Source organism: Castor canadensis, chromosome 3, assembly GCF_047511655.1.
Source record: "Castor canadensis chromosome 3, mCasCan1.hap1v2, whole genome shotgun sequence".
NCBI classification, from domain to species: Eukaryota; Metazoa; Chordata; class Mammalia; order Rodentia; family Castoridae; genus Castor; species Castor canadensis.
Window position 1 is genome coordinate 158999759 of NC_133388.1, and position 19273 is coordinate 159019031.

Below are 19273 nucleotides of genomic sequence, written 5' to 3' on the forward strand. Positions count from 1 at the left end.
AAAAATGGAAAATAAGAATAGTAAAAAAAAAATGAGAGTAATGCAAGCAGACTTGTCCTTCTGGATTCTAAAATGTATAACAAAGTTATGAATGGCACTATTCCAAAAATAGATCAGAAGAAGAGAATACAAATTCCAGAAACGGTTAGATTTTTTTTCCAGTTAAGCAATGTTAGGACAACTTTAAGTTAACCAATCAGAAATAAAGTCTCACCTCTGTCAACTTTTTTTTTTTTTCTTTTATTAGCAGCCCTGGGGTTTGAACTCAGAGCCTCACACTTGCTAGGCAGGTACTCTTACCAGTTGAGCCACTCTTCCAGCTCTCATATTAAACCACTGTAAATAAAACCTAAACTACAAGTAGATGTTGCAGAGTACATACGAGAGTGTATGGTGTGCAAAGAGAGGAAGGCAGATTTAACTCTGAGAGCTGCTTATTTAGCTAGGGTAAAGCCAAAGAATGTTTTCCCCTTTTAGAATAAGTCAGTGAGCCAGATGCTGGTGGCTCATTCCTGTAATCCTAGCTACTCAGGAAGCAGAGATCAGAAGGATCATGGTTCGAAGCCATCCCCAGCAAATAATTCTCAAGCCCCTATCTCAAAAAAGACCATTACAAAACAAAAGGGCTGGTGGAATGGCTTAAGGTGTAGGCCCTGAGTTCAAGCCCCAATATGACAAAACATAAAAAGAAAAAGAAAAAACAGAAAAAGTCAGTGATAGCTCCTAAAGTAAAAATTCAGTGAATATAACCAATGTACTTTATGTACATGTATGAAAATGTTATCATGAAACTCACTGTTTTGAACAGTTAATGTGCACTAATTAGAATTTTTTAATGTAAAAAAATTCAGCTCAGCGTGGTAGCTTAAGTCTGTAATACTAAATACTCAGGAGGTGGAGATCAGGAGGATCAAGGTTCAAGTCTAGCCCAGGCAAAAAGTTCTAGAGACCCCCATCTCAACCAGTGTCTGAGTATGGTGGTATACACGTATCTCCCCCAGCTCCACAGGAAACACAAATAGAAGGATTTTGGTCCAACCTGACCTGGGTATAAAGCAAGATCCAATTTCAAAAATAACCAACACAAACAAGGGCTGGTAGAGTGGCTCCAGTGGTAGAGTGCCTGCATAGGTAGAGTGCCTGCATAGCAAGTGGGAGGCCCTGAGTTCAACCCTTAGTACCGCAAAAAAAAAAAAATGAGTTCGAGTTGAAGTTGGAAATCTTGACTAAAATTTATTTTTGGTACTGGGATGATTGAAGCCCTGAAAGTGATTTAACTATTTTCAGGTATTTTTGGAATGATCAGATAAAGGGAATATTAAATAATCTGAAAAGGTAAAAGTTAAGCAGTCAAAAGAAAAGGAAGCTGTATGTACGTTGTTTTGTGGTGAATTTGAAGAACCCAATCTTGAAAAGCTCACAAGTATGGGAGAAAGTGTAATATAAAATGGCAGCTAGAGTATAATTTTGGTGGTACCCTAGAAAATAAATCAATTATAAAAGTGTGGTGGGTTAGGGCAGAAAAATGGCCAGATCCTAAACTAAGTTAAAGATAGACAGGGAAAGTGAAAATTCAAGAGACTATAAAGTTAAAAATGACTAGCTAGTACATTTTCTGGGCTGTCTCTAAATTTCATTTAACTATATGCCTAGCAAAACTTGGGTAAAGGTTGTCACCATCATCTGTACTGGTTTTTCTAGCTCTTAAAATGTACATGAAAGGGAAAGAAAAAAAAAAGTTTAAAATTACAGTTTAGAAGCAGAGTGTGATGGTGCACACCTATATTCCTGGCACTAAGGAGGCTAAAGCAGGAGGATCTGAAGTTCAAGGTCAACCTGAGCTATGTAATGAGACTCTGTCAAAAAAAAAAAAAAATTACAGCTTAGTTCAACATAAGGTATTTTAGTTCTTGCATTTTAGTTTATGGCAGAAATGATTGATGACCAATTCACACTGTTAAATTTTAGATGGTCTGTCTTCAGCTGATCCCAGCTCAGATTGGAATGCACCAGCAGAAGAGTGGGGAAATTGGGTAGATGAAGAAAGAGCATCACTTCTAAAATCCCAGGAACCAATTCCTAATGATAAAAAGGTGAGTATAGGAATTAGGGGTACTTTTTGGTTAAGAGAAGAGACTTCTATGGCATAGAAGCCATATTTTAGAAAGTTGAATGGTGAAGGGATTAGCCAGTGTGATTTTTTTTTTTTTAAAGTTTGACTAGGAATGGAAGAGAGTTAATAAATGACAGCAGTATATGGCATCAGGAAGGATTTTGTGGGGAAAGGGTTTTTGTTTTTTAATGAGAGATTTTAGCACAAGACTGGCAGACTTGTCATGAAAGAGTCAAACAGTCTGATGCAGCACTTAGCTGTGCTGCAAGCAGCCACAGATGATACAGATATGGACTCTAAATACAGGTATTGGGATGGGCTTTTAGTTTGCCAGTCCCTATTTTAACATATCTAGATCGAAGGGGAAAGGATCTACAATGAAGTAAGAACCGTAAATGAAAGACTGCCTCTTAGAGCAAGGCGTAGGGTGTGAGGAACCCATAGGCTCAAGCAAAAAGATTGGCCTTTAATAGGAGACCAGAGCACTGGGGAGGCAAGTCAATATAAAGGGAACAGTTAGCAGGCAATGTGAAAGTCAAGTTGGGCAAGGGGGAAATTAAATGGATTACGTTTGTACCCTATTGGTAGAGCACCTGCCTAGCAAGCAGGAGGCCCTAAGGTCAAAGTGTAAACCCCAGTGCCACAAAAAGAAAAAAGGTTTTGGAAAAAAAAAAGGAAAAAAAGAAAAATTGGTTGGATGGGCACAAAATAAATTGAAAATAATACCTCTTGAGAGATAGTATGAGAATGGAATCAGGAAGATGTGTAAAAAAAGAATCTAAAAACTTCAACCCTTTTATATTATTTAAAAGGTAGTACGAGTTGAGTTAAGCCTTCTCATTAACAAAAGTAGTATTTTGCCATGGGGAACTACATTTCTTGCATGGTTAGATTATATGTGCTGAGACAGATTGCAGAAGGTCCTTGTGACTCGGATATCTTTTATAGAACTCATCATTACATATAGTATTTTAATGCTTACAAGCCTATAAAACACTTTGTGGTGAAAGCTTCTGTAGAACTGATACGGTGTGCAACCTGTAATCCCAGCACTAACTGCCAGTCAGCTTGGACTGAAAATTGCTTAGTCAAGTTTGTTTTGTTTTTCCATTTGTTAGTAATTTCTGTAGGCTGGGTGATGATTCATGACATCACCAAAATCTTCCTAATGACTCATTCTGAGCATAAGGGTAGCATTTCTCCAGATCATCCATCCCTTCCTATGAGATTTGTCTAGGAATCAAGGTTTTCATCTGAAAACAACGCAGAAAAACCTTTTTCCATAGAAAGTTCAGTAATGCGGTATATATGAATACTAATTTAACATTCTAATTTGATAGGCAATTTTGGCACACAGAATCTTCCTTTTGGTGACACTTCTCCAGTTTGCTTTTTTAAATTCAGCATTTGAGATATAGATTGGCATGCAGTTTTAGGAAATAAATAATATAAAGCATAACAAGTAAAATTTGTTTAATAAGAAAAACAGAGCAAAAGAAAAAATAATAGCAAATTCCTATGCCCTTTACTCAATTTCCCCAGTGGTAACTCTTGGTAAACTATAGTATTTTATCACAATTAGGATACTGATGTTGATGAAGCCAGACATAGCATTTCCATCACCACCTTTTACTACACTTTGTCCTGTCCCCTGCTCAGTCCCTTCTGCTCTATAATTCTGTCATTTTAAAAATATGATACTAATTTGGTGCGCTTGTACCCACTCATAGTTCCAGCTACTTGGAAGGCTGAGGCAGAAAGACTGCTAGAACCCAGGAGTTGGAGGCCAGCCTGGGCAACATAGCAAAACCCATCTTAAAAGCAAAAACTAATCTAATATTAATGGAATTACATAGTATATTACAGCCTTTGGCAGTGGTTTTTGTTTTTTTCTTAAACACTTTTGGTATATATAATTGCATGAAGGGGTTTTATTGTGATATGTCCATACTGTTTTATATTTTTAACTCCTCAGAATTCTCTGGAGAATTCATCCAGTCTGTTTGCTGTATCACTAATACGTACCTTTTTGTTGCTGAATGATATTCCATGGTCAGATTGTACTGCAGTTTGTTTAACCATTCTCCTATTGAAAAACATTTGAATTTCTTCTAGTTTGGAGTTAGATGATTAAAGCTGCTAAGTACATTGTTCAGCAGGGGTGTGTGAACCTAAGATTTCATTTCTCTGGGATCTCTGGTATACTCTTGGTATGATAGTTGCATGTTTAGTGTTTTAAGAAACTTTTTTATAATGGCCCTGTCACTTTCCATTCCCATGACTGTATGTGTAATTTGTTTTTCTGCATTCTCACCAACATTTGTAATTGTCACTGTTTATTTTAGCCACTCCAGTGAGTGATAGCTGAAGGTGTTTTAATTTACATTTCCCTCATAGCTGATGCTATTTGGACATTTTTTCATGTGCTGCTTTGCCTTATGTTTAGCTTCTTCGATGAAGTGTATTCATGTCTCCTGCATATTTTCTAATTGGATGTTTTGTAACTGTTAACTATAGTGTTCTTTATGTAGTATAGATGCTGGTTCTTTGTTGGAACTACTGTATGGGTTGCAAATATTCTCTACCATTCTAAAACTTGTCATGTCATTCTCTTAACAGGGTCAAATTAAATTTTAATGCAAGTAGCTCTGCATTTTCAGCTCCACAACAAAGCCGAACTGCCTACCCAATGAAGTTTTGTTTTGTTTTGTTTTGTTTTGAGTTAAGGTTTTTGGACTTTTTGGTTTTTTGAGACAGGGTCTCTCTGTAACTCACGATGGCCTATAGCTCAAAATCCTCCTGCCTCTACCTCCCAAGTGCTGGGATTACAGTTATTAGCCGCCATACTGGCCCTCCAGTGAATTTTTAAAACATGAAGATTTACACAGCTTTCTCATTGTGTTGTGCATGGTGAAATATATAGTAAAAAGAGATCCTATCAGGAAAATAAATTAAAGCAAAAAGGGCAGGGATGTGGCTCAACTGGTGAGGTACTTGCCTAGCAAGCATGAGGCCCTGAGTTCAAACCCCAGTACTTTCCAAAAAAAGGGGGAAGAGGACCTACACTATATAATAAGAGAATGAAATTCTGTGTATTTCATTTCTTTTTAAACATGTAATTTGTTATAAGCTTTGCTAGTCATAACTAATTTTTATTTAGATTTGGGGAATAAAGACAACCTTATAAATGAAATTATTTCATAATATTTTTCTGAGTAATAAAAATTTAACTATTGGTTCAATTTACTTGTTATTTTTGCTTTTAACATTAGGTTTCAGATGATGATAAAGAAAAGGGAGAGGGAGCTCTTCCAACTGGGAAATCTAAAAAGAAAAAAAAGAAAAAGAAGAAGCAAGGTGAAGATAACTCTGTTGCACAGGTAAAGTGTCTAAACAGTAAATAGTCTTTTTGCGTCTACTGCTGAAAATGTGGAAAAGATGGCATTCAGATACTGACAATACATGAAATAAACGACAGCATAAAACATCACATTTACTTGAAAAGCATTTGAAAAAATTTGGACATCTTAAAAATTAATATACCATATTATAAAAATTTCATTGCTGAAGAAAATTATCGAAGGTATAGCCAAATCCAAAATTAAATGAATAAAATTCCAAATTACTCATACATTTCTTATTATAAAGTGGTGAAGTGGAGAAAGAGATACAGTATTTCACATACAAAAACTCCCCTTCGATGACTGGAAGGTACCACTTAGCACAGTTAGAGAAACCATGTGCATAACAAGTGGAGTTCTCCACCTGGCTCCTGAGTTTGCTGGTGATTTTACTTAGCATTGTTTCCTGCTTTTTTTGGTTTCTAACTATCAAATCTCTCTTTGCATTGCCCCTACATTTTCTCTGGCCTTTCCTGTTTGGGGGAAAGAGTTACATTGCAATGAAAAAATCTATAATTTCATTTCAGGCATACTAAGTTATTAGAAAAATGCATAGATTTATTTTTTAAAAGCACTATTATCATTACATTTCAACTTACGGACATATTTTTATTTCTTACTATGACCACTTGATTGTTTGCATTCCTTTTAACGTAGGAAATAGGGAACCAAAATTTCTAGTGTAGTCCACACAGTAATTTTTCCTGTTTATTGTTGAATTCTCAGCATGATTTCTTAAGGAAATATATGTTTAATTCTTTATTATTATGGGAAACACAAACTTTCATTATACCATCAATACTAGTTTTTTTTTTTTTTTGGCTTGTTTGTCTTTTGTTTTTATGAATAAAAATGGATAGGCATTAAAGTTAACAGGACCAATACCAGTGGATATGAAAACCTAAAACTACATAATAGGTTTCTTGTTCGCTGAAGCTGATAAGAAATATTAATTGACATATGTCCTCGTTCTAAGATCCATTTTGGCAGTTTTCTTTAAATATTTGTGGCTTAAATTATGACTATTACTAATACTATGTCTTTGGATTGTGGATTAGTTGAATTTCTTTTAAAAGAAATTTTGTGGGATAGATATATTCCAAAATGTTAAATTTATTGGTAAAGGTCATGTGAATGTTTATTTAGTACAGGTTGAGCATCCCCATTCCAAAAAAAAATGTTCTGCTTTTTTTTTTTGAGCACTGACATCTATGCAACTAGTCCAAAATCAAAAAAACTTCAAAATCTGAAACACTTCCTTTTCCAAGCAATTCAGATAGGAAATGAATTGTATTCTAGTAATCCCTTTTAAGCGTTTGATTTTAATATATATATTGGATTTAGAATCAGATCTGACTTAGATTCTCATTCTGCCATTGATTTTGGGTTTTTTCAGTTTGGTATTTAACTGCCTAGTTGTCTTGAGAATAAATGAGATAATCATAAAGTTCTACACAGAGTACATACACATAATCCAACTCATAAAAGACCATATTTTGGGATTTGTCTTTTTTTTTTTTGAGTTGCTGATACATGCTTGGTGGTGTTTATTGCTATCAGCATTCAACTATCAGTCTTCTGATTGATTAACTTTCAGAGATTGCAAATCCTACATACATGCTTCCAGAGCTATCCTGGTGTACTTAAATTTGCATCAGCACTATCCCAAACAAGTTTCATAGCACAGCAATGTTGGAAGGAAACTTTTAAAACTAATTTTATGTATTTATTTATTTTTGGCAGTACTGGAGTTTGAACTCAGGGCATTGTGCTTGCTAAATCTGAGCCACAACCCCAACCTAGAAGGAAACTTTTTTTTTTTTTTAATGGAATGCTTCATGAATTTGCATGTCATCCTTGTACAGGGGCCATGCTAATCTTCTCTGTATCGTTCCAATTTTAGTGTATGTGCTGCCAAAGTGAGCACTGGAAGGAAACTTTTTAAATCATCTTAACCAGTTGTTAAAAAGAACGTCCACTGGCATCTGTTGCAGCCTTAAGCATATCATGAAGTTTGTATTCTTGTTAAAAAATCAAACATTTATATGTATATATTTACTAAAGAACAATACAATTCACAGATGTGCTCCTATTTAGTATATTCTAGTTCATGTATTTACTACACATATCTAAGAATTACATGATTTAGATTTTTTTTTTTTTTTTTTTTTTGGTGGGACCGAGAGTTGAACTTAGGGCCTCACGCTTGCCAGGCATGTGCACTATCACTTGAGCCATGCTCCCAGTCCTGTTGCAACTTTTCAAAAGTCTAAAAGATAAAAAATGAAAACATTAAAGATTAGAAAGAACCTTAGAGATTTTATAGACGAAGACACTACGGCATGGCCAAAATTAGAGTTCCAATTTGCCATATCCTTTCTACTGTATACATACAAACATTTTATTCTTAAAGAAGTCATTGAGTGAAATATTTTTAAAGTCTTATTTCAACTATCAACTGGGTTACTGTGTACTTTTTTTTTAAAATAGACTATATAATAGTTTAGCTTATTCTTACTATGTTGATCTGTTCCATCAGAATGGTTTCTATTTTGGGATTTGTGTTTTTTTTTTTTTAATTCTCAATTGATGTAACTCCCTGGAGAAAGAAGTGTTGAACATATATTCCATTGGTGGTTTGGATATCTTCTGAAGTGAAATTATTTTTTCTTGGCACATCATCTGAACAATAAGCAAAATAGATTTTAATTAATAAAGAATGCTTAATTAGTAAAGCTTAATCATTTAAGAGACTACTTTTCTCTGTAGGACACAGAAGAATTAGAAAAAGAGATTCAAGAGGAGCTTCCAGTGAATACCTCGAAAGCCCGTCCAAAACAGGAAAAATCTTTTCCCTCGAAGACCATTAGCACTAGTGATCCAGCTGAAGTACTTGTCAAAAATAGCCAGGTAATCTTTAAGGAGCAATAAGTTTTGTTGACTCTAGATCGTATCATGATTAATACTCTACTGAAGTACTGTACTAAGCATTTTTAAATACACTGACCACAAGGAAAACCCTAAGAGAAAGATGGGGCCCTTATATAAATGAAGCTCGAAAAGCTGAATTTCTTGCCCAAAGCCACATAAGTATCAGTTGTATAATCAGAGTCCCTATATAGTAGCACCTCTTATCCATGCTTCCTATGATCAGCTGCAGTCCAAAAATAATAAATGGAAAAATTCCAAAAATAAACAGTTTATAAGTTTTAAAGTGCATGCTGTTCTGAGTAGTGCAGTGTAGTCTCATGCCATCTCACCCTGAACATGAATCCCCTTTTAAGTCAGCATATCTATGGCTTATATGCTACCTTCTCATTAATCACTTAGTCCCCATGTCAGTTACCAGATCAATTGTCATAGTATCACAGTGCTTGTGTTCAAGTGACCCTTATTTTTATTTTACTTAATAGTGGCCCCAAAGTATAAGTAATGCTACTGGCCAAAGAGTAGCCATAAAGTGCTTCCTGTAGAGAACAAACAGATCCCTGACCTTGTGGAATTTTCATATTTAGTAAGACAGCTTTTGACAAACTGAGTTGCCATTAAGAGAATTTCTAAGAGTCTTCTGCTAAAATGGGTTTTAATCATACTTCCTATTGTGAGATAAAAGGATACAATATATGAATTGGTTTATTAGTAAGTAGCAAAGGATCATCTGACATATGGTATTATATTAAGTCACTTTCAGAAGCCATCTTAAAAAAAAATTTGAGACCTGTGATTTAATGTAACTGAGAAAACGGGAAATGATTAAAAATATGTAATTTAAAACTTTTGAACGTAAAGTAAGTACAGGGAACATTAAGATAAAGAAACTAGGCAACATAAATTTAATTTCAGATACCTGGAATAGGAGGAGGAATACTTAGTAATTACCTTGCCTCATACCACTTCTTTTTCTTGTTTTTTTGTTTCCTTGTGCTAGTAATAGAACCTGGGGTGTTGCGCATGCTAGACAACTACTCTGCCACTAAGCTACATCCCCAATACTATATTACTTCTCTTGTGTCCTTTTTCCCATTGTGCCTTCTTGAACCCATGGAGCCTCGCAGAACAGGGGCAAGAGAACCATTACTTACCTTTGTTTCTATATGGAGATTACAGATAAAGCTAACTAGTGAAATAATCTACTCATCTTTCACAGCCTCAAGGTTGTCTAAATTGCATTTTTAATATTACCTAGTCCTAACCATTTAGAGGTTAGTTTACCTCCTTTCTGCTCCCAGATAGGGAGAAGCAAGGCTCAAGAATCTAGACCCAGCTGGCCACTGGTGGCTCACACCTATAATCCTAGCTACTTGGGAGGCTGAGATTGGGAGGATCTTGGGTCAAGGCCAGCTCCACCAAATAGTTAACGAGATCCCATCTCTAAAGTAACCAGAGCAAAGTGAACTGAAGGTGTGGCTCAAAAGGTAGAGCATCTGCTTTACAAGCTCAACGCCTTGAGTTCAAACCCCAGTCCCACCAACCAAAAAGATAGGCTAAGTGTAAAGATTTGCACCTAAGTGTTCTTGGTTCCTTGTATCAGCAGGACAAAGCTGGTGTGCTGCTATTTGGCATACCCTTCCCTAGTGGGGAGGAGATACGGCAGTCTGAGGTACTGGTAGTTCAGAAGTTCACTTTTTTTTTTTCCCCCCTTTGTTGAAAAGTTTCAGTGTGTTCAGAGTTGGTGGTAAGTGGAATTGCTAAAAGAGGAGCAGTAAGAGCTGTTTGTAATGAAATAGGAAAATGGAATTACTCACTGTCTAAGATTCAGCAGACATTTTATATTTACACCTTTATCCATAGCTATATTCATAGATATTGTAGGTAATGATTATGTCACTAGAGGGCAGACATGAATTACAGTGCTTCTGCTGATAAATTCCTTGGAAACCATCTTAGTATTTACTTGCTGCTAAATAGCTTCTTGATGTATTTTATTTTATTTGAAAATTGTACAAAAAATGTGAAATAACTTTACTCCAAAATAGCCTGTCAAGACTCTTCCACCTGCTGTTTCTACCGAGCCATCTGTTATGTTAAAAAGTGATTCTGACAAGAGCTCTTCCCAAGTGCCACCGATGCTTCAAGAGACAGATAAATCCAAGTCAAATACCAAGCAAAATAGTGTGCCTCCTTCACAGAGTAAGTAGTCCTCTTTTTGGTTCCTTTGTGTACTTCTGTATTGTTTACATTTTTTCTTACATTTCTTAGAAATCCAATGGGTTAATAAAGTACCCTTCCTTCCCCTGCAAATGCTCAATGCCAGCTGGTGGACTTCAGTCATGAGGGCCCAGTTGCTAAACTAATGGAAGGAGAGAATAAGTGACTAAGGATAGAAAGGAAGACTTCATACCTGTCTACTTGTCTGTCTGGCTTTTTTCCTTTGTAATATTCCCAAGGCTGAAAGCTGCTCTCCACCTTTTTCCCATCCTTTTCTCCCTTCAGCTACCTGTGATCATTTTTACTCTCATATTGGTTAAGCTGAGCCACATTAAATGGTGGTTTCTAACTGGACACTGTGGCATGCACCTGTAATTCCAGCTACTCAGGAGACTGAGGCAAGAGAATTGCTTGAGCCCAGGAGTTTGAGACCAGCTTGAGTAACATAGTAAGAAAAAAGAGGGGGAGTCAAAGCTGGCTGCATATAGGACAGTTCCATATCTGCGCACCTCGTAATACAGTGGGAGTGAAAAGAATGGAGGGAGGCAGATACAGATTAATTTAAAAATACATAACTAAGACTTCAAAACTTAAACATAAAATTTGAGGGCTTTAAATTATTTTTTTATTGTTACTACTTTTATATTATTGAAACAAAACAGTGCTTACTATCCTCCTGACTTTTTTTCTCTCCCCAACTCCCTTCTCTTTTAGCCAAGTCTGAAACTAACTGGGAATCTCCCAAACAAATAAAAAAGAAGAAAAAAGCCAGACGGGAAACGTGAATATTTTTATTTCCTGAATTGGACATGTGTTTGCAAACACTGTCTTGAAGATTATGCTGTTTATGCAATAATTTGTGAACATGTACAGAGTTTTATATAAATTTAAACCGATTTTTAAAACAAAACTGTGAACACAACTACCATAAAAATGGAATCAAAGGAAAGTTAATTTATGAAATTAAGAGGTCAGCAGAATATACTACAGTGCTGGAAGACACGTGGGAAATGTTTTTCAATTGAGTGAGAATGATCTTAATTTAAGAATATTATCCTGGTTTTACAACAGTGCCCTGTTTACAACAGATTGTGCCCTATCTCATCTGCAGCTGAGGAATAACGGATTCTGATTAGAGAGAGGGTGCCTCTAAATTAGTAGGCAACTCCTTGGATCTTATGCACGAACTTGTACCATTTGAATCTGTTTTATGCTTAAATCAAAGTGCTTTGATCAAATGCATAATCTGCCATATCTTTACAGATTTGTTGGTAGCAATTTGTATTAAGGAATCACAAGTGCAAATAAAAAGTCACTTATTTGTTTAACTAAACTGTCATGGTTTAGTTTACAATTTTTAAGACATTCTTAATTAAAACATTGAAAATGCAATTGACACTTATATGGCTTATGAAGTTATTTTTGATAGTCTTACATTACTTGAATTGTTCAAAGTACAGTATATTTTAAATTAAGAAAGGTAAACTATATGTATTTGTTTTATACACTTAAAGCTCAGACTAACAAGTAATGCTCTTGTTTATGATTTGAAAATTTTCAGGCAAAATCCAACTTAATATTTTCCCTTTCCCTAGCAGTTATTTTCCAGTGTCAACTCTTAGTTGCTAATAATTCTTTGGCATAAAAATGAAATCATTCACAAACTTTTCAGTATGGTGAAGAATGAAAAACTAGAGTCAGACAGCTTTAATTGACATTGTCAAGACCTCCAGTTATCAGGAATACATTTTTTTACTGCCTTAACCTGTAGTGCGTAGAATATGCATCAATTTCTTGAAGGGGATTCATGTTTTTATAAGAATTTTCATGTAATTATTGCAATTGTGGTCAAATAAGGAACGTTTTCTGCTTGAAACTATTGATTTAAATGATGTGTGAAATGTTTCACCATTTTCAGGCACTGTGTAATTCTATTGTAATAAACTGGCAGGTATCTTTGTAACTATAAATAGTGCATGCTCAGCCATGTACACTGTAAATAGCCTTTACCAAATGTGTTTGACAAGGACCATAATTAACATCACTTAGTGAATTGTGATAAAGAAAAAAGCCATGATTTATTTGATGTGATTGGCTTAATCGTTTTTATGTGGCGCCAAGAATGAACCTGTTTAACAGCTGTAACCAATGGTACTGATCTATCCATCCAATGTTGTCTTTATTACATTTGATTGTGGTTTAATAGTATTCTATTGTCAGACTAGGAAAGCTAAAGGAACAAAATGGTTTTACTTTTGCTGAAGTCTGGCCTTATTAACAGACAGCTTTCCTCACAAATGATTATTAATTTTATCAGGTGTTAACATCTGTTTCAGGAACATGGCAGTATGTTTACATGTCAGAAGTTTTGTTTAATTCTATGGTATTTCTAAATTGATTTGTTTAAATAAATTCAGCAAATGGGTAGCATCGTTTTTATTTGCTTCAATGTGGGGGTAAATAATAGCTGAAGTGCCAGGAGTGTTATTCTTCAAATGACTGTTCTGTTCACTTCACGTTTCTTAAGTGGATCTGAAAATTCCTAAGTTGTCAGCACTTTGTAAAGGTATCATGAAAGAGAATTTGATAGGGAGTCTGTAATTTTGGAATGTGCCAAAAGGTCTGTGTTCAAAAATTTAATTGAACTCTCTCAACTCTACCTCACCATTTCTTTATCTTACTATTCTTTTGACTGTCAAATATGGGACTTTAATATCTCCCTGTTCAACCACCTATGCCAGGTGTTAGTAAAGACACCATTTGAGGCAAAATATATTGTGGAGATGGAGAAGCACATTTGCTAAGTTGAGTTGGATCCAGTATGGAGATAATCTCTCTCTTTTCTCTCTTGCTCAGGAGCTAGGACAAACAGATTGTGTTTTTAAAGTGGCAACTATGTTAGTAAAAACCCCCATTCTCTTGCCTGTATTGAAATGTAAACTCTTGCACATTCATTGCTCTTTCCCTGGTCACAAGTTATTTGTGTGACATCACAGCAGTTTCTGCTACCTAAAGAGAGGAATTGGTCTCTATCATAACTCAGAAGGCACTAAAATCTAGGTAGTAGTTTAGGGAAGAGAGGAAAAAAAGGAGCCTATTATACTATGGTGATATGGATTGGCTCTTTGTCTAAAACTGCCCCCTTCAGACTTTGCCAGTCCTGGAGGAGAACCTTATTCCAGTTAGCAAGCAAGAGAAACAGCTCAAAGTCTCCCTGATCCTGATCTTCCTCCACATGCTAACTGAAAATCCTCCCCTATTCTAAAGCAGGAGTAGTACTTTCAGATTTCTCCAGACTGGAATCCTGCCTATCTATACCCTGAATTCAGCAAAACAACAGTTGAGAGAGTCCAAAAAGGAAGTATTGAATAAAATGTGATTAATGTAATTTGCCATGTTCTCTTTGTGCATGCATTTTATTGGGGAGGGGAGGTCAGAATAATTTATCCAAATCTAATGGTATTATTTCATAGGCTAATCCAGTTTGTATTTGGTTAAAGATACCAGAGGACAATATTTAACTACAGAGTTTAGTTTTTCTTAATTAAAAACAGTCTTCTATTAATATAGTGTGACATATCTTTCAAAATTTAGGATTTAGGTTTAAGATGTCTAATAGATGTCTTAAGATTTTCCTGTAAACTCATTGCACAAACTGGAATTACTTTCCAAAAGGTGAAGGGAATGAAATATGTATTTGTAAGATGCATTGAGTATTGTAAATAAAACAAACCATTTTTGTTTTTGTTTAAATTGCTCATTACAGTTCCTTGTGGGATGGGACTTCATCATTTTACATCATAAGTTAGTGAAAAGGCAGGTACTTTTCTTGGTTTCCCCACCCCATCCCAAACCCATCTCAGGCTTTGCCACAGAGAGTCAAATATTTGGAGTTAAGCCCCTCTGAAAATGGACCTGTTTGACACACAGTGTTCTCCATGGAAAACGTCTTTCATCTTAGGTCATCCTAGCAATAGATGCAGCTGTTGCTGGTGTAGTGTATCACTTGTCTATCCCGACTCGACCTGCATTAGTTTGTATGTGGTAGATTGTGTCCCCTAACAACAGTGTGCTTTCCTTTTTTATTTGTATCAGGGCATTAAAAGTGAACATATGTAACACATAAGTTTTACAGCATAATAAAATGAACACCTGAAGTCACCATTCTGCTTAAGAAACAGAACGTTACCTGTAGGGAAAAAGAGTAGGGGAACAAGCATGACTGTTGCTTAGTAACAAGATGAAGGGGGTAATGCAGGGATAAAAATGGTTGCTCCCAGCTGCCTAGCTTGACACAGCTCCTTCATTGGTGCCAGAAGTAACAAAGGATCCCGGGTAACATCTGTGATACTCCGAAAGTATCAGAGCAGCCTCATTAGCAGCCCTTCCTGGAGACATTCCATTGGAACGTACTGGGAAGTTATAAATATGCCTGGGCACTGTGGCTGGATGTGAGCAGTGCCCCCTAGGGCTTAGTGCACTTGTGCATAGCAAGGCTCTCTTGTAGGTGGAAGCCATTCCCAAAATCCAATAGTAGCAAGTGCCCCACTTCGAGCGAGGTTCCTGTGAGGTTTGTTGAGGGGCCGGTGCTTTCTGGCAGACACCAAAGAAGGTTTGTGGCAAAATAACAAGTGATGTTTGAGGCTTAAGATAATGGGATTAAAAATGATTTCTTTCCCTCCTAAATTCTCTATAGTAATTTTAAGCTATTAGCGTCTGGGAAAAGTTGTGGCCATTCCCATGTCTAGTCAAAAGTGAAATGGCCAAAATAATGCAAAGTGGGAGAAAACCTGCCTTACCACTGGAACTAGGAAAAGAGCCATCCCTGTGCTGGAAGTGCGAGAGCATTTGTGTTACCAACCGATCAAAGATGCAAGTTTAGGTAGAAAGCAGGAAATCTAATATGATTTCAAAATTAAATCAGAAAAGGTATGTGATCATGACATTATTCTGAAGATTTAACAATGCAATAGCCATTTACAATTTTTTTTCTTTTTTGGTGGTACTAGCATTTGAACTCGGGACCTTGTGCTTGCTAGTCAGACACCCTACTACTTGAGCCATGCCTCTAATCACAATTTTTTTTTCTAACAAGTGAAATGGTAAACAGCATCTCACCACTCAGGAGACTGAGGCAGGAGAGTCACAAGTTCAAGACCAGCCTGGGCTACATAGTGAGATGCTGTCTGAAAATTTTAAAAGTTGGAAAAATCAGCAAGACAGAGTTACTGCAAGTCTTAGACATAATACCATTCAGTGAAGGGAGGTGATGGTATAACATTGAGAAAGAAGAGAGAAGTTAACTTTTTTCTTGATGATATGCCTAGAAAATCCAAGGGACCCTAATAAAATGCTACAGAACCTGGGGCATGGCTGAAGTACTAAGACACTTACTTGCCTAGGAAGCAAGAGGTCCTACCTAAATTCAATCGTCAGTTCTGGAAAAAAAAGAAAAGTTACTAGCACTAAGAAGAGAATACATTGAAGTAGCAAATACTCCAAAAACCAATGAATATCCTATGCCAGAATAAGCATCTGACAAAAGAAATGGAAAAAAACTCCAGTTATACTTCACCTTAAACTATAGTATCTAGAAATAGAATTCAAGAAAGACACCAGCAAATGAAAAGCTGCATCATTATTTGGAAAATAAAAATACCAAAATTTCTAAGTTTAATGTATAAATTGAGTGCAGTTCCAATTAGTAACACCAGGAAATTTTCAAAAGCATTTCAAAGGTGATGAAAATCAATAATTTGGAAAAGATCAAGTAAGGAAAATATAATGGGCAGTGAGGGAGAGAGCAGGGAACTAGCCTTATGAACAAAATGCCAGAATAAAATATAAAACAGCTCCAGTCAATAAGGACTATTAGCTGAAAAAGCAGAAGCTGAAAAGGAATCTGAAAAGACCAGAGATGGAGGTCCTTAACACCATGTTAATAATAAAACCTAACCATTTTGGTCTGCCTCTGCAGAGAAAATCCTGCAACTCCTGAGGGTGCTGGGGGCTGGATCCCCAAAGTTCCACCAGTACTTTTTATTGTGTGTGAGGTGCTGGCAGTCGAATCCAAGGTCTTCTGTGTGCTAAGCATGCAGTCATCACTGTATTACATCCAGTACACTAGCATGGGTGCCATTCCACCATCCTTCCCATTCTACATTTTGCTCAGGCCCCTACCCTGACCTTGCTCCTTTTTTAGGCACCGTTTGGCAGTGGCTATCATGCCCGATCTGTGCCAAGCAATGGGATATTGAGAAAAGGAATTTTAACTATTGAGGGAACTCCAAATGGAAAGAATAATCAAAATATATCTATGGAGCAGCCAAAACCTGATTAATGTCCACTATACCAATGTGATCTAATAAATTATCAATAACAAGAATTGTCATATAGGTGAGAAATCCAGACATAGAAGAAGATTCTGTGTACAACCTAAGTCAGTAGGAAAAAGATTACTTAGGGGCTGGTGGAGTGGCTCAAATGGTAGCATGCCTGCCTAGCAAGTGTGAGGCCCTGAGTTCAAACCCCAGTACCACCATTTAGTTAATAAAACACTCTGACACAACTTACCTAGAAGAAAAAAAAGTTGAACCCCATCATACCATATGAATATATATGCCAGATGAATTAAAGACTGATTTTTTTAAATCTTAAAAGACAACAGAGGCAACTATAATAGAACCTAGGGGTGGGAGAGATATTCTTAACCAAGACAGGAAACACAGAAACTGTACAGAAAACTGATGTATTTAAGTTTTTTTAATGTTTTCTTTTGAAATAATTGTAAACTTAGAGGATGTTGCAGAAATAGTCTAGAAAGGTCGTGTGTAGCATTCATCCAACTTCCCTCAATTGTACCATTTTACATAGTTGTAACACAATAACCAAACCAGGAAATGAACCTTGACACAACCCACAGAGCTCCTGCAGGTCTCCCCAGTTTGTGTGTGTGTGTGTCCCCTTGTTGGGAACCAAAAGCCACACTCTGACAAGGTCGGAATCTGCAGGTGCACCATGTCTCTATCATGGTGGGAAGGAATGCTAAATGACTGAAAAGAAGTTTATACTTAGTCAAGGACACTGGCGGTAAGAATCAAAACAGAAAGGTTGTAACAAGGTCAGAGTGTTTTGATGTTTAAGTCGCTTCCTCTTTTGTATAAAGCTTGCTGAGGAAAAGAAAATTTGGCCAGTTGGTCATCAGTCTTCTGGTCTCAGCTAGGTGTCTTTGTTCATTCCTATCCCAAGCCCTTTTCAGGTTTAGGACCCTTGCGATCCTGGCACGTGGTGCCCCCGACCAGGGACCTGAATAGAGGCTTGAGGTAAGGAAGGCTCCGGAGGCACGCGCAAACATAATTTTAGATTCATTTTCAAAGATACGGAGCAACATCGAGAGAGAAATGGGCCAACAAGAAAGTAAGGAGCAGGTTCTCTTTACAGAAGTTTTGTGTTCAATGTTGTGTGGTAGTGGTTGTAAAGTGCCTAAAAATTAGAGGTTTTTCTCTTATGTTCAAAATGTATGTCCTTGGTTTCCTGATGAGGGACCTGTTAACTTGAAAATATGAGAGGGGGTGGGGTAGCGGATAAAAGATCACTATAGTGCGAGGGACCTACTCGAGTCCTTATAGATGCCTTCTCTTTGTGGAACCTGATTAGAGATTACCTTGACCCGCTGCCTGAGGTCACCACTATTCCACCGCTGAGAGGCGACCAGGAGGAGATTCCAAAGAGAGAAATCCAAATACAAACTACCCCCTTTATCTCTCTTTTGGACCTAAATTTGCCACCTCCTGAGGAGCCCCTTGGCCGTCCTCAGAAGGATGATTTTGATCCTGACTCTGATATCTTGTCCACGGAGAAAGAGGCCAAACTGGAAGAGGAGGCTGTGCGGTATCATGACTCTCCTACTATAATGCTCCTCCTTAAAAATGTCTCCAAGGCCCCAAAAGTAGTTTCTTTTAAGACACCTCATAATGGCTTAAGTGATAAGTGACCATGAGACTTTTGATCTTTCCCCTTTACAAAAGGCTATGCGGGAGGCTAGGCAACAGGGAGAAGATAAGAGGGGATTCCATCGCTTCCTTATCCGGTTACGGGGGAATCAGAGTCTATGAGGCTTTGCCCTTTAAAATTTTATAGGAACTGAAAGGGGCAGTGATTCAGTATGGACCTACTGCTCCTTTCACTCTGGGAATAGTTGAAACATTGGTGAGCGAGCCTTTGCCTCCCATGGATTGGAAGGCCATAGCCAAGGCTTGTCTTTCAGAGGCGATTACCTGCTATGGAGATCTGAGTTTCAAGATAGATGCCTTGGTCAAGCCGATAGGAATCAGGGCACCCAGATCCCCTTTGCTGCCGATCAACTGGCAGGGGAAGGCCAATGGGAAAGTGTGCAGCAACAGCTGAATTTCCCCGAGGAATACTATAGGCAGGTAAATACTTTGGCTGAGCAGGCCTGGAGGCGGCATCCTTGTTCCGGTTTAAAGACAGAGGAGCGAAGTAGAATCAGGCACGGTTCAGATGAACCTTATCAGGATTTTATTTCCTGTTTGTGGCAAGCTGTAGGAAGGTTGGTGGTAAGAGGGAGAAGCAGGGATGATCTTAGTAAAGC

The 19273-nt window shown here is 37.0% G+C and overlaps 1 protein-coding gene and 1 non-coding gene across 5 annotated transcripts in view; one reads left to right on the plus strand and one right to left on the minus strand.

Moving 5' to 3' along the window:
- Window positions 1–14415, plus strand: part of Mtdh (metadherin) — a 59974-nt gene extending 45559 nt beyond the window's left edge. For all 4 annotated transcript variants that reach the window (XM_020177551.2, XM_020177553.2, XM_020177552.2 and 1 more), the window contains 5 exons: window positions 1969–2093; window positions 5386–5493; window positions 8284–8424; window positions 10491–10644; window positions 11377–14415. In XM_020177551.2, the coding sequence (XP_020033140.1) occupies window positions 1969–2093; window positions 5386–5493; window positions 8284–8424; window positions 10491–10644; window positions 11377–11447 (599 nt within the window). In that variant the 3' untranslated portion in view covers window positions 11448–14415. The remainder of the gene's footprint in view (window positions 1–1968; window positions 2094–5385; window positions 5494–8283; window positions 8425–10490; window positions 10645–11376) is intronic.
- Window positions 7335–7441, minus strand: LOC141421991 (U6 spliceosomal RNA). The gene has a single exon (XR_012446660.1). It is a non-coding gene; the product is annotated as a U6 spliceosomal RNA (small nuclear RNA).
- Window positions 14416–19273: the final 4858 nt, after the last annotated feature.